Source organism: Caenorhabditis briggsae, assembly GCF_000004555.2.
Source record: "Caenorhabditis briggsae complete genome, chrI, whole genome shotgun sequence".
Taxonomy (NCBI): domain Eukaryota; kingdom Metazoa; phylum Nematoda; class Chromadorea; order Rhabditida; family Rhabditidae; genus Caenorhabditis; species Caenorhabditis briggsae.
In genome coordinates, this window is record NC_013489.2 from 4,045,333 (window position 1) to 4,061,815 (window position 16,483).

General features: G+C 35.9%; 2 protein-coding genes across 2 annotated transcripts; both read left to right on the forward strand.

Annotated features, from left to right (window-relative positions):
• Positions 1–9,395: 9,395 nt before the first annotated feature.
• Positions 9,396–10,217, forward strand: CBG04207 (the record flags this gene model as incomplete). The annotated part of the gene is made up of 3 exons (XM_002639528.1): positions 9,396–9,521; positions 9,812–10,018; positions 10,068–10,217. 3 exons carry the CDS (start codon positions 9,396–9,398, stop codon positions 10,215–10,217), a joined length of 483 nt encoding a protein of 160 aa, XP_002639574.1.
• Positions 10,218–14,714: 4,497 nt separating this feature from the next.
• Positions 14,715–16,409, forward strand: CBG25266 (the record flags this gene model as incomplete). Its single annotated transcript, XM_045243506.1, has 4 exons — positions 14,715–14,902; positions 14,955–15,054; positions 16,197–16,297; positions 16,340–16,409. The coding sequence occupies 4 exons, from the start codon at positions 14,715–14,717 to the stop codon at positions 16,407–16,409; spliced, it is 459 nt and encodes a 152-aa protein (XP_045098286.1).
• Between the last annotated feature and the right edge of the window lie 74 nt (positions 16,410–16,483).

A 16,483-nucleotide genomic window follows, 5' to 3' on the forward strand; every position in this document is an offset into this window, starting at 1 on the left:
TACAAGCAAACATTTGACAACATGACACATACAGGTGACCATGAGTGATGAGAGAATCCACTCAAAAATATTCACTACGTTTGAATTTTTACCAAAATGGATCAATTTTTTGAAAGTTTAGCTGGAAGACTTGACATATTCAAAAATATTTTTTAACAGAAAGTGCTCTACAATTGAACAATTTTCTGAAAATGCCAAAAATTTCACAAAATTAAGAAATTCCCATAAATAATTATAAAATCCTAAAATTCGAAAAATTAAAAATTTGAAAAATACTAAAAAAGTCCTAAAAATTCCGAACATTATAATTTTTCAAGAATTCAAAAATCCAAATTTCCCGAAAATTCAAAAGTTTCAAAATCCAATAAAAAAATTACAAATCCAGACATAAAAATTTTTCAGAAATTCAAAAATCCTAAAAAATCTAAAATTCCGAAAATTCGACCTTCAAATTTTTCAGGAGTTCAAAAATGAGACATATTCAAACATCCAAACATTTAAAGTTTTCAGTAATTTGAAAGTCATAAAAATTCAAAATTTTGAACATTTGAAAAACTTCCAAAATCCAAAAGTTTCAAATTTTCCAGAATTCAAAAGTCTACTGTTTAAAAATCTACCGTTTAAATGAAATTCTCCTCATTTCAGTCTGAATTTTGCAGAATCCGACAAAAAAGATATTCAAAGATTAGAAGATTGGATATCTGCAATCCTACATTTTAAAAAAGATCATAAATTCCAATGCTCGATGCAAGATCATAACTATTATTATCGGATCTTGAATTCCAATTTATTGACTGGAATTCGAAAATTGTTTATTTTGGGTACAGCAAATCCGTGAGAAAGTATGCAAAGCTAGAAGAACAAGAAATAATAATATTGTATATGTGTTCATCCAAAACAACGGGTACTAGTACTCCAAAAACAATCAAAATGCGGTAATCGGATGTCCACTTGTCAACGAATACATCGTGTGAATGACCACATGTTCTTCCATTTTGAGTGTTCTGTTCATCATATCAAATGACGAAGAAATTGAAAAAAAATATGAAGGGAAGAGTCTCATTTTGATCATGAAGACAGCCAGTTTTAGCGCTTGTTCCGCTCCATTTCGTTGTCTGTCCTTCTATTGAAAATGCAAATATATTTGGAAAAGAGAGAAGAGAGAGAGAGACCTCGAGATTTGATTCTATATATTATTGTGTGTATTTGTATGTACATTAAATGCAACAAAAACAGTTTCGCATTGAAAACTGCCGTTAAGTGGATGCTTGCTGCTTCTCTCTGGACGCACGCATTGATGCTTACTAAATGTTTGTTACAAAAAAGAAGAAGAAATACATTCAGTAGTACATAATATGATGCAAGTGTCCGAATCGTTCAAGTCAAGGGGTTGGAATATTTTGGTTCTCATAAACTCGATTCAAAACTAAACAGAATTATTTCCAAAGATACAGATGTTGTATATTTTTCTCAGAAAAATTGTCCTTCTTTTTCGTGATATTCAGAGTAAAATCTGCAATAGAAGGGCCCGCGGGCTCTCTTTTGCCCAATTTATAACGGTTTATGTGAGAGATCAAAAACAGGGTTGAGCGAAAAACCTGCGAAAAAAACTGAAAAACTTTGTTCCGGTTTCTGGGTCAGGGCCCAGGGACCCAGGGACTAAAATTAGTCCATCCCCAGAAAGAGGTTGAAAAATAGAAGCCCGTGGGCTTCTATAAGAGGAAATACGGTATTTTGAATTTACTCAGAGAATTTTGGGCAAAAGTAGGGCGTTAATTTTGTGAATTATCCAATTATCTCAGTCTTGATGATAGTGCTGAATTTCCCATTAGCGTAAAAAACTAACAAAACAACATAAAAAGTTCAATTGGTAATCGAAAATTCAATAAAAACAGAATTTATGGGGTTTTCCACAAATTCCAAAAACTAACTTCGTTTTCAGATGTGTCATCTTTCTTGTTTCGTTGAGGGTCTACCGTTATTTTCTCAAGGGACCGCTGAAATCAGATAGAGCCAAAATTTTCGTTAAAATTGTTTTTTTGGTTTTAAGATACGATCATTTTTCCGTCAAACTTTTTCAGTAACCGACCGTAAAAACGAAAAAAAAAAACAATATCGGTCTAGAAAACGCTTCCCACAGCCCTGATCAAAAAGGTTAACGTTGGCATGGTTTATCCTTTTATTACAGGTTTAATGACATATTAAGAAGTGCAGTTCAAAAAAAAACTTTATTCCCAACATTCATAAATTTTCAAAAAGTTCTCATTTCCCAAAAAGGAAGTGAATATCTTGAGTCAAAACGAGTTCCTTCTTAAATATTCCCAACCTACTCCTTTTCCCCCAAAAGCAGGTCATCCTTTTTCCATCCCTCAAATGTTTCAGATGTCTCATCATCCTTGTTTCGTTGAGAGTCTAAAACAATCAATCATCCGTTGCCGACAAGACAATTTCCGTGTTCTTTTCCGTTTTTGGTCCGTCTTCCATTTACTTCATCTTCCGTTTCAGTCTTTCTTATTTCGATGGGAGGTTGGCACAAAAAATAATGAATAACTATTTTTTTTTTCGTTTAGATTCTATTGGAATTGCTCCTCTATTTTTGTGAACTTGGTTTAGAAATATCAAAAATAAACAGAAGTTCTCAGAATTTTTGGGATTCAATGATTCGTTATCCCGAAATTTTGAAATTCACTGCACGCATTCTCTGTCTCCATGAATCCCTTGTTGTATGTTTTGTTCAATTCTGTAGACACTTCATCAAGAATTCCTCGGGTTCCAGTATATCAAAAAACAAGGAGAATAATAATCGACGTAGCACATTGACATAACAAAACACACCCAAAATTAATCAAAAATCGACGACAAAAGAAGCCAAAAATTTTGGGCTTTCTCATGAGCACGAAATGAAAGTAAATAGGCCCCCGAGATCTCGAATTGAAATAATCAAATTTCAGTCCTTCATTATGTTTTCATAAGTCTACTGACTTTCGAAAAGTCGTATATGTCTATAGTTAATGTAGTTGAATACAAAACTGGAATTCTATCTAAATCCTTCTATTAATAACTTCTGATTAATTCCTTCAAAAACAACTTTCTCTTCTTCTTCCTCCAAAAATATAGAATTGTCAATTTGTCGTTTTCTTATCACTGAAACTCACTTTCAAAGAGGTTTAACCTTGCAATTTACTATCATTCTGCACTTTATTTTCGTCGTTTTCTTTGATAACTGATTCGTCTGCTGGTATCGTCTACGTCGATTACTGTGTGTGTGTTTTCTGCAAGAAATTGTATGTATTGGTTGATGATTTTGAAACATTCATCAGTTCTCATCTTTAAAAATGGGATGAACATCGCTCCGTTTTTTATTTCTTTGGGAAAAAAGAGAAGAAAGAGCGATTCATATCATCATGAAAAGTTTTGAAACGATTATGAGAAATCTATGTCTCAGTGTCTGTGACCTCGTTTCACGTATTGCTCTTTGAGAGGATCACTAGTTTGAACGGATTTAGAATACGATCTATGCTTAAATTTTTGGATGATGGCTGTCATACTTGTAAGCATATGAAAAGGTTTATTGTGGAGATCATTCAATACTCAAGATCATTTTTGTTTTTTTTTTGAGAGCACTTGAAAGCATCTTCAAATGTTAGTGTCTTGGAGTTAGTATGTTTCAAACGGCTGCTGGTGATTAAAGAAGCTGAAGACGTAAAATTTTCTAAGTTTAAAATGTTAGTCACCTGATTTTCGCAAATGGAATGACGTTCAACATTCAGTTCTGATAGCTATATCAGTAATAAACAATTAGTAAGAGTAGGTAAAATTGTACAAAATCATACTTGTCAGGAGCTGATCCGGGCCTTATCGAATTGAAAAAACTCTCCGGCTCGGCCTGGCCCCGTCAATCCGGCTTAAATTCTGAAATTTCCAAAATTGGAACACAATGAATTTTCTAGGACGTAAACTAAATGTGCTCTAACGCGAATACCGTAGTTAGGCGCGCTGAGTATCAACACGCATGCTGAAAAATGAACGGATGAGTCGCTGCACAGGGGTGCCTGCATTCCATCGATACAGGCGCGAAAAAAAATTATTTTGAAAAACGCTCCGGAAAATTTACCGTGATCGGAAATTTTTTTTTTGAAAAATTGTGAACATTTTTCAAAGTTTCGATACTTTTGTAAGAGCGGAATATCTCTTTGAGGTGGAATTCAATAAATGTTTCTCAACAATTTTCAAAAAATCGGCTCGCCGGGGCTGGCCGGGCCGGAATTTGACACAGTACTGTTTGACACAGTAATAATACGTATTATCGTAGAGTCGTAGGTACAATAAGCTTAACTTTTTTGACAACGGTTGAGTGTTTTCTGGAATGTAAATTAAGATAAAAATAAGTAGATGTTGCATACTTGACTTGGAGGAAATCATTTTTCATTAACTTCGAGCATTCATATTTTTATAATTTTCTCCCTCTTCATATATTTTTTCTCATATTCTCACAATTCATTTTTTTCCTTGATTTCATTCACTATTTTCTTCGACCTGAAAATATAGAAAAATTCAATGACCCCGATTTTTTCGATGAAAGTTTTTGACTTTTTAAACTAGAAATGTAGATTTGGCGTTATCATCACAAATTATGTCACAAGATTCATAAAACTTTTTTTCGGAGATGATAGGGGACACACGAAAATTTCTGATTACTGTAGGTCATGTTTTCTATTTATGCCTTATTTCTTCGCTCAGAAAATGGCACCATGGATCAGAAGTTTATTGAAAGGGGCGGAGAGAACGTCACCGAAATTTTTTATATTTTTAATGCCGCTCGGCTTGTGCCCTCTCTAATTCCATATTTATCTAATCCTTCTCCTATCGTCACTGAAACAATTTTGATTCTGATCCATTTTTTCTTTTACGAAAATAAAGATCCCCGGATGTTTGCTTTTCCCAATCACTAATGGATCAAAAACATGCATTAAAAATTTTAACAAAAAAAATGAGATTGAAACCATAAAATGGATCATGTGTGTTCCTAAATCTGTTTCTGTTTTTCAGAAAAATGCATCCTTACTCATAATTTGTTTTTTATATTTCTTCGTTTTTTTTTATTTTCGATCAAAGTTCTCCTCTTGCTTCTTAACAATTTCTTTCAAGTTTCGTATACTATAAAGTTACACTTTGAGAACTGGTCATTTAACTTTTAGTCATTTTGGTCTCATGGCAAACGTTAGAAAAAAGATATATGAGAAGAGAGAACATCATCAAAATGCGACCTCTTCTTCTTTTTTTAAAACTTTATTCAAACCATAAAAAACAGCTGGATCATAATTTTTCCCTCATTTTTTTTGCTGACTGACTCCATTATTTTTTTTATTTTTCTTTCCAAATGATGGAATGAAAACAAGCTATTGTGTCATTGTTCTTTTATGAATGTATGAAATATTTGAGTATCTTTTTGTGATGTTATGTTATACTCGATCACTTGGGTTTCCTTTTTTCTTGTGGATAATGTAAACGGTCTTCAGAATATTTTTTTTCAAATTATGGAACATTTGTCCTGTGTTAGGACACTTGCGAGCTAAGATCACGGGAGCGGTGTTCCAAGGACTCGGTGACACTTGGACACGAATCCTGTGCCCTTGAGTAAGTCATCAAGGCGGGGGTTGCTAGCTAATGAAGAATGTAATAGTTTGTGGGATACTTGCTAATCCTACCAAAAACATGTTCAAAAATGTTTTCTTACATATTTGAAGCCTAATCCTTTTTTTCTATTTCTCTATATTACTTAGCCCTACATCTAGAAGTGAGTTCAATTTTTGACATCACACGGATAAATCGGCATGATTCTGCAAGAAAAATTGTTATGAATCGGTTGAAAATTGTTTCGTTTTTTGAATTTTCAGACGTCAGCAAAGTTTAGTGAATTGCTGTGAATTGGCTGAGAAAAATGAAATCTGACTGAGAATAATTCTTCGTCGAATTTCCTTTTCAAATTCCTAAATTATTTTACATAAGATTCGCTCATTCTTTCATCTAGATTTCCTTTGTTTGGTTTTCTTCTTCTTTTTTCTTCTATCCTAATATTCTCATATACTAGTTTTTTTTGGCTCCTCAGTACGTTCCGCTCATCTCAGATTTCCGTTCTCCCACGTCTTTTCGAAACTGATGCTCGCTGACATTTTACATGTCCTACTAGTTTCAAGAGATGATACTATTCTCGTCAATAACAATTCTACGTATCAAGCGAGACTCTTATTTTTGTCTAGTTCTTCAAAATCGGAAGGGGGTATGATGATATCCGTAGGCGCTGCCAAATAGAAGACACTTTTCAATTCCCGGTTCATTCATAATTATTTTCCTGCTTTTGTACCCACTCATCCCTCATGCGTTCCGTTTTTTTTCAGAGTGACGTCTTCTGCTTCTTCTTCTTTTTTTGTCTTTTCCCCCATCTGTCAAAAATACGTCATTCTTCGGTAACGTAGCATCGCTGAAACATCTTTTCACCCAATCAAATATTCATCGAAGCTAACGCTTTCATGTAGGTTTTCAATATCTTCATTCTTTGTTCTTTTTCTTCTTCTTTCGATTCATCATCTGTCTTCCAAAAAAAAAAGAGACAATTGTGTTTTGTGAATGTCATCTACGAAATTAATAATCAACTGAATAACATTGACACACAATTTTGTGAATCTATCTCTGACGTTTTTCGAAGGTTCGAGATATCGAAAGGATACAAAACTATCGTGGTTATGTACCTTTTGATGTTATATGTGGATAGCGTGAGGTTCAGACCAGAACCTGAAGAAACTGAATCTGAATTGGTTCTAGGTTGGATTCAATGAAAATTCAAATAAATTTATGTTACTGACCCTTTCGGGTTGGTTCCGGAATATCCGAAATAAGTTTTTCCAAGAAAGAGAATCCGGAATACGCAATCCGGACAAAAATATATTTCATGGTATCCGAAATCTGAAATCCGGAATCTGGAATCTTAAATCTGTAATCTGGAATCTGGAATCTGGAATCTGGAATCTGGAATCTGGAATCTGGAATCTGGAAATTGTCTCATTTTACAGGTGTTGATAACAAACAAGGTTTTGAACCCAACTTCTAATGGGCTCCTCATTCTGAAGTTTTTCGAAGAGCTTGAAAATAAAAATAAGTGTATTGATCCATTCAAAATTCAGCTGAAATTCAATTGCTAGTTTTTCCCTTCCAAGGTACTATTAAATGTCTCAAAATCCAACAAAACCAACAAAATGAAAACATGTGATATGTTTCTTTTAGTTTATGTCAGCTTGACATCTCTAAACTCGCAATTAGGTCGTTTTTCAATTATCAAATCCTCCCACGACTTCTCTCACGTGTTCCTTCTATTATCCTTTTCATCCTGCCAATCTCATTGATGTTTGTTCTCCTTCCGCTTTTTTTTTCCTCAATGACTCTTCCTTCCATTCTTTTTTTTCCACAAAATGTTCACACATCATTCTCCTCCAGTAGAATTAAATTCAGTGATATCAGTTGGAAGAACCCCCTGCTCGTCGACTTTTGCCCCGATATCAGTTGTGTTTTCACCGATTTGCCACTTTTATTTTCTGGAGAATTGTCTTCAGACACTGTCTCCTCTCCGAGTAAAATGACAACAAATCAGATCATAATCCGCTTTTAACGATAAAAAAGGTCACGTGTTTTCCCTTTCAAAGACGGCTGTTCCTCATGTACTTTGTAACAACTGACGTCTATTTTGACCCAGTTTTCAGCCACCCATCCAGCAAAGCAAAGGATCAGTGCATTTACTGAAATGATATTCAAAGTCAGATCGGATTAATTCTATTCGGTTTTAAGGATTTAAATCCCTGTTCTGTGATAGGTGGTCGCTGTTTTCTTCCTCATTTTCAATGAAATCAAATCGGATGGAAGAAAATGACAAACGACGATAAATGCTGTCAATCATTTGCCAAATTGATTCTGATTTCTAGATGACGAGAGGAAATCGGTGGGGGAGTGTGATTTGAAACAGAAAATTGTTGGGTCAAGGTTGCTGTAGAGTTATCTGGAATTCCGTTGGAGGCACTGCAACTTCTTCGCAAGAAATTTCTATTTTGAAAACTGGACACATAAGCTACCGTAATCCGAGTTATTTACAAGTGTGTGCGTGCGTATTACTACGGCTGATTCAAATTGTATATCAGAATTTTTTGCCGATAAAAAGCTGCAAGACAGGCATTTTTTGTTCCCACTACGTGAATCGAGTAAAGAGTATTTTCCAGAAAATGTTCGTCTCTCTCGAGGAGACCTCAGGTGACACTCTTTGTTAGGTGTAGAGCAAAGTAAATTCAGGAACTCTGTATGTTAAAACGTTTCTTGTTGGAGCTTTGGAAACCCCTTTCCTTGCTTTATACTGGTCTAACCTCCCACACTGGTTGATTCATGAAATAAACTTCTGCTAAATGTCAGTTCTTCCTCTCTTAAGGAAGATACAGATGCTGATTAGAAGATGCTTCCGCAAATAGGACGTTTCTGACATGTCATCTGATTCTAGCCGTTCGAGGAAGAACTAGCCCGGCGACTGTTACTTCTCAAACTGCTTATGATTGCTAATCTTTTCGTTGAATTTGATCCATTTTCAGCAGGATTCAAATCAAACCGAAAAACTCCTACAAATCCTCTCTCTCTTTTCTTGTTATTAGTTATTATATTTCTTCTTTTTTTTTCTTTTCATTCTTCTACTACCAGGAAGTCATTTCCTCTCTCTTCTCGTGTTCTGATTTTTCGATCCCCTCATCACTCGCACGCCAATTGACCATTCGCGGCTGCTGCTGCTCTCATTTTGTTTCTTTCTCTCCCGATTCGAGGAAAACCTGTCCCCTCGTGACACTGTATCACCTCTTTCGGCCACTCGTTTTTTTCTTGATAACTGATACTGCGCGATTCCGCAATTTCGCCTCACGCTCCCCATTTCCTTATCAAGAACTATTGAGAAAAACTAGAAAGTGGGTATATTTGATGACGGTGTAATTGTGCAACACTTGGCCTGCGCCGCCTGCTATTAAAACACTTTTATTCATTTCCTTGATTTAGGCACTTTCTCCGAATACTTTCGATTTCATTTCGCTCTCTATTTTTGGCTCTAGTATTCTTATTCTTCCTCTTCCTTTTTTCGTCGCTTCTGTTCTTCTCAAGCTCCGCCCTTTTCATTTTCCAAAAAAACATCTACCTATTTACTCTTCGACTTCTTCTTCTTCTTCTTCGTTTTGTTCATCTTCTTTTATTTTTTCTTATTCGTTCATTTTTCTGTCCCGCCTATTTTTTCTCATTTTGCATTTTCTCTCCTCCTCCATTGCCATTTAATATTATTGAAGTTTCAGAGTAATATAGCCAGTGTTGGTGCTCAACGAGAAATGTCACCCACTCTAAATTGTGTTTCTCTTCTCTTGGTTTCATTTATCCTTCCTGTTGTATTCTGTCACGAACCAGAGGATTATAGACCTGAAGAAGGTCTAACGGGGCACAATGGCGTCTTCCAGGTAAGTGTCACGAGCTCGTTTTCCTCTAAAAATAGAATCTATATTTAGAATGAGATTACTGTATGTGAGCGTGGGGAATACGCGATTCAATTGAATGACTTAGATATTTGATATTCTGTGACGCTATTTTGTTGTTTTCTTGCAAGTGCTTCTAATTCGGAAACCCTCCATCTTTTTTAAAACTTCAAAATTAGCTTTCAAAAATCAGTCATAGAAATAGGAACAAGATATATATTTGCGGGTTACAGTAACCAGGATTCAAACTTACTTCTTATGAGTGATATTTCCAGGTACTGCCATGGACAAAATACGAACTCTCACTCATCTCGTCTCTTCATGCAACTGCCAACTATCCGGAAGTCATGAAAATGGTTCGAGACAAGCTTCTGATCTCTGACTTAGCGCCAAATGATAGACGAAAGATTGAGAGAATGTTGAAAAGTCTCCGACCGCCACCAGTTTTCAATGACTTCTTAAATGAGGGAGAGGCTGATCAGGTAACCAATGAAGATTCACCAATACATCGTTCAATTTCTGCTTCTTCAGGTCAGGAAAGCTCACAGTGAAAAGAATGTAGAAGGTGTTCTGGAAGTGATCTCTAAGAAACTTGAATACCTGCCAGACTTCTTACGAGATCAAGCGATGACTTATCTTGCAAAGCATACACCAACCATTCAACCTCCAGAACTTCTATAAATATCCTTCAATGTAATTATCCATGTATAGCCATTTGTACTTAAACCCTCAAATCACCCGTCTCACTTTTAAATACCCTTACTAATTCTGCAGTTTCGTCCAAATGCTTGCTTAGCAACGGGTTAGAAGATATAATTTTAAATTTTAAACCCATTTAGATATCTCCTTTTCAAACAACCCGCCACTCTATCTATCCGATTCTCTTCTACATATGTATCATACACACTGCGCCCCAAATCAGATTGATCTGTTCAAACAATTCGATATCCCAGCTAATTCGATCTCAAAAATTCTTCACCGCTGTACATTCTCTCTTTGTCATCTGCCCCCCCCCAATCCTCCTATTTTTTCTTTCTGATCCCCACCCCAACTGTGTTCAGTTTTCAGAATGAAATCTTGTTTTGTGAATTGACACCAACTTAGTCTTTTATTTTTTTTTTCAATTTCACAATGAGACAGACTCGTCGAGGTTATCAGCCATTCAGCACACTCTGTGGGCGGTCATCGGAATTATTGAACTTTCAAATGGTAGACAGAGAAAAGGAAGAAGACTCGATAAAGGAAAGAGAAAGTGAACTTTGAATGGGAATTTGAATTCTTAATCATTTGTACTTTAATTTGAGAAAACAAAAATTGTATCAACAATAAATTAGCGTTCCTGGACCATACGATTGTCCTATTCAATGATCCAAAGGGTCTGGAAAAGAAAAAAACCATTTCTATCGTCTGGGCTTCCACGTCATCTGAATTTTTATCTTAAATCTTCACAAAAGTGGATTTCAAAGGGACTCCGACTAAATGTTTTATTGCATAAAAATGTTTCAAAAAGTACTTATTTTCTTAAATTATATTGCAAAAAAAATGTTTTTGAAGTTCGAAATCTCAGAAAAAAGGTCGTTGAAAGTTTTTTAAAAGATCGCATAGGGACTAGTTTTCAAATTCCCGCGCAGTGAGAAACTTAGGCCACGGCGGCGGGAGGCCTTTTTCACATGACGGGTTTTCAGGATTTTCTCCGATTTCATCGACAAGTAAAAAAACAGAAAAAAAACGCGATCGGCCACTTAAAAGATGGCTTGCCGCCGTGGCCTAAGTTTCTCGCTACGCGGGAATTCAAATACTCGTCCCTATCGGCCTCCTTTTTAGCAAGATTTTTACTGTGGACGTTTTTCAAGGAGTCCGGATTTTTTTTGCAATAATATTAGGAAAATACATCTTTTCGAACATTTCAATACAATACAAATTTTGATGGGCGTCCCCTTTGAATGTGTTTTTGAGCAGCAATATTATAGAAATTGACCGAGATTTCAGAATGATAATTGATCAAATCTTCTTGAAAATTCCATGTGAAATTCCTCTTCTAGGTCGTGGAAATCCCTTTGGAATGTTTTCTTCTCTTGGCGATTTTTTTTGGGATCAAAAATTGAAAGTTCTAACGATCGAAACGAAGCGATGCGAAGAGGGAATACTTTAAAATCCAAGGTGATACCGATGTAATAGTAAAGCTAGAGAAAGAAAAAAACACTTTCATGTAGAAAAAACCGACCTGGAGAGTCCCCACGTCAGTTGGCTTGGATGGGAAGGATAACCCAAAAAATCGGATGTTGAGAATCTTTCAAAGTTAAAAAATTGAAATGTAATGGAATGGTAAAACTCTGTGATACATTTGTATAACTCGGTGAATGTTCAATAAAAATTGGATCTATCTGGATAGGGAAGCACATTTTTCCATGCTCCGAATCTAATCTAAAACTGACCCGTTCAAGTTTTCCATCCTAGTTTTTTTTTTAATTATAACGCATCATTTCTCAACAAAAAAAGGATATATATATTTTTCTTGACTCTCCTTATGGCTATCGCTGTTCAACCTACATCGATCTACTTCCAGGTGGATATCAGTTGCCAAATATTCACTAACTGGTGTGTCAGTTTGAAAGTTATTGAACTCGACACATTGTGAGTCTGTATCCATGTTTTCTACCAAAAACATGCTCTCCAGTTTCCCAAACACAGCTGTCGTGACCGTTGGTCCAAAGTGTCTCGATCATCGAGGCACAATCGCTTTAAATACAAACGGAGAGATCGCAGGAGACGGATGGTTTGGTGTGAGTTTTCAAAGGTCAACTATACATTCCTTCGTTTTTTCTTTCTCAACACAAAGCACAAAAAAATTCTGGAATGTTCTAGAATCGCTTCGAATTCATGGGGGAAGTGACACACAATTGCACAAGAAAAGGAGAAACGTTGATGTTTCACAGGAGACTAGGATACTATCCTGATCATTTGAAGTGAGAATTGTTGGGAAAATCTGAGAATTTGCGGATTTTTTTCAGAGCGATTCGAAGAAAGTTTCGAGTGGAAGTCAATGAAAAAGGAGTGAATCAGTGACCTGTTTGTTTTAACTGTTAATTATATCAGTGATGATAATAATAAATTTGTGTCAGCATTTTTCATTTCATGAAAAAAACAATTATTTTCAGTTTAATAAAATAATAGTTTTGTTTCTGGTATTCTCGTGTTTCCTTGTATTTTGTTCCGATGGAATGCAGACACCACTGAACAGCAAATCAGTAGTTCAATTAAGAGATTTTTCGTTGATACTTATGCCTTTTTACTACGGTATATAAATCTGAGAGTCCGAGCAAATTTTCAAGACGTTCCGAAAAGTAAAGCATCATGTTTTTGCCTCTTCGGAACATCCTGATGTTACGGAACAAATTTCAAGCTGATTAGGGATTTTCTGATCCTCAGGTTCAAAAAATATTAGTCACTATTTTAACACAAAGATCTTGAGTTTGAACACTTCAAAGTTTGTTTTTGAGTTTGCTTAGTTTTTGCATCACTTTTGCTTTCAATATTTTTTCAGTTTTCATTTACTGAATTCATGTTAGCAATCGACAGAAACTTTGTTCAAGGAAATCACGTGGTTGTTGATGATTGATACCTGAATGGGAAAATGAAAATTTCTAGAAAACACATTCCTGCCAATTGACAGTCTTTACAACACAAACAGTTAATGGGACAACATACACTTGCACTTATTTTCAACACTTTCCCACACGTAGAATATAAGTTCATGAAACAATTTTATCAGAACTGATTCCCATTTTCAAGAGAGGGACCACCTGCGAATTTCGAAATTTTTGAAAGCGGGGGGACATGAAAAAAGAACTGTCTTGGAATTTCGTTTTTATATGCCTGTCAAGGAGTTGAACTTGTGGGACGAGTGGGAAAGGGCGCTGCCTGGGTTTTTACAGTTTGATCACTTTCTACCAAAAGCAATTAAAACATTCAATAAAGGTAACTTTAATAAAACTGGAAATGCAAATTTTGATTGACACACAAATTTGAAGCTGACATGTCAGCACTCAATCGAGTTACGACCGGTCAAGAGTCATCGCCTGTCAAAATTCTTCCAGTCAAACGTGCTGAGCACCTAGGAACTATGCTTCTGAATGACATTTTTCAGAGCAAGGTTCTTATTTTGCAGAAAAAAATATTTCAAATGGTCAATGTTTTTTTCCCATTCAACAGGAACCCCTTGGGAATTCGGGATGGTTTGGAACAAACTTTTCTGGAATGTTCTATTCAAGGTTTTTGCTCATAATAATTTTTGCTCATAATATACAGAAACATTTCGGGAAAAGAAAGAGAATACCTAAACCTGAAAGTTTACGGAACCCAATTATCAAGTGAATTGTTTTTTTCAGATTTTGCAGGATCACAAAATGAAGAGCTGATGACGTAACAGAGCTGGAAAGTTCTAGACCAATACATTTTGCCTTGATATTACGACTGCCTTATCATTTCTTTTCTCCGTTTTCTCTTTTGATTCTCTAGACTGATAAGCTCTCCATGAGTGAACTTTAGACTGAAAACTGCACTTTTGAACCAACTGTGTTTGATTGTAAAAAAACAAAAAATGGTACAGAAAAGAACACAGAGCCAAGCATACATTCCAAGTGAGAGAGATCTTTAATAATTTTATTCATGCACTATAAAAAAGAAGGCGTCCCATCTATCAAATGGGTCGTTCGCTCCCCCTTCTTTCTCTCCTCTCTTAGTACATTCGGTCCTCCGCACATTTTCTTCTTCTGGCGCCCGCTCCTTTGCTCCATCCCTCTTTCATTCTATTCCTCGGTCGCCCTATCTATCGTTTGGATCTCTGTCTTCACCCCGCTCCATCGTCGTTCCCAATTGACTGATCGGTTCCTCAACCACAAAAAACCAACCGCTTCTTCCAAAAAAACGTGCGTCTCGCAACGTTTCGGTGCACTGAGACATCACTTCGTCCCTGGTACGCATTTAAAAAAGAGTGAAAAGGGAGTTGAAGCGGACGAAGCGGCACACTTGCGGAACATTCTTCTGCCCCCCTTCGCCTGTCTCCGGTGGCAGACAGAAAAACGAAAGAGAGCAATTCTTTGCCGTTTCAACCATCTCACTCTTTCGACCACCGCGTACTGACCCTAGACACCGCCGCCACCACCACCTGCAGACATCATGAGAAGGCCACACGTTCCACACCCTTCATCACTTCTCTGCTTGTTGCTTCTGCCTCTGGCTGTTCTAGAAGCAGCTGTCTTTGAACACAATCCGACTCACTTTCGGATTAGTGGAGTACTATCATGTCCCCATAGACGATCTACTTACTGGTGTTTTAAAGTTTACCTTTATGAATATGATACATTGTAAGTTCAAATTTATGTTCTACAACTGAAAATTCTACAGTAGTCCTTTCAGAGATAAGGATGAAATAGCAAGTTTTGGAGTCAGATGCACGGATCAAGAAAGTTTAACTTATAACCTCAACGGGTACGATGACAGTGACGGGCCAGGAGATGTGAGTTTTATTATAAGCACATTTGAAAAATTAGGGCCAGGTCCGCGGATCGGGTCCAGATTTTTTGATTTGAAAAAATTGTCGAATTCTCAGAAGTTTCAGAAATTTTTTCGAATTTTTAAAAGAACACTTCGTTCTTGGCGAACTTATGATTTGACAATTTTTTTTTTAATGGACCCCGAAGATTTTTTCAAATGATAGGAAAAAATACTGAAAACCCAGGCCTCAATGGGACCGGCCGGACCTTGAATTTTCTGAAAAAAAACCAAGAACTTGTCAAATATTTTGGAAACACCAATTCCCTAGAAAACTTTCAACTGTCAATCAACCTTGAATATGTCCTTTATCTTTTGATAAAAATTTTGACAACCAATTTTCCACAAAAAATTGCACCGTTAAATTTTTATAATACTGACTTACATTTTGATCACGATACGGAAAACATGAAACGATAATTTTGATTGGAAAGAAACCTAGGGAAAACTAAAAACTGTTCCTATTGTAACCGCAAGGAGCTACAATGATTGTCAGTGATTCTATTTTATCATTTTGCTGACCACCAGAGCAAAGCACATTACAATTTGTCAACTCGGAAATTTCTTCAAAAATTGAAAAGTTTCAAGTTTCATGTCTCGCGAATGTGATCTCTGAGGTATTAGAGAAATGCTTCGAACTAGTTTCTAAAAGTTCAAAAACATAATTAACTGTATCAATTAGGGATAGTTTCAGAAATGTTTTCACTTTACTTAGTTAAAATTTGAGGGTCTGATAGAGACGTGCGGATTCCGTATTTCATATTCTGGATTGCGAGAAAACAATTTTTCTGGAATTTCCGTCAATATGCAAATCTGTAAGAGTCTTTTGTCACGAGAATGATTTTGAACTTCTGCTACTAATAATGAAAAAATATAGCAGCAGATATATTTTTAGAATTTTTCTGCACACCGAAGATGTGCGAATTCCGAATTCCCTGAATTTTTTTATATTTGTGTGGGTTCTAAATTCCCGATTTCTAGAGAATTACTTCATTCCTGGCTCCGTTTCTCGAAAAAGTCGTTCTGGACATCTCTAGTGTCTAACTAAAATTTTGAAACACCCATCAAACTTTTCCCAGCTAGCTTTTCTGAATTCCATTTTTACAGAATTATTACGAGCTATTTTTATGGGTCTACCACAACTGTTCGTTACATGGAAACATTTTCCAAGAAGTGCATAATTTGTCTACAGTTGCGATTACAGAGAAGTGAGTTTTTTCTTCCCGAATCATGATAATCTGAATTTTTAGAGACGTCGTACGGATACGAAACTATAATGTGTCGGTGAAAGGAAAACGGGTTGATGGTTGGGACCAGTAACTTTTTTTACGGAAAATAAATCGTTTTTTCTCTGCTCTTTTTTTGTACTTTCAATAGGTCTTCCCATTTTTGAA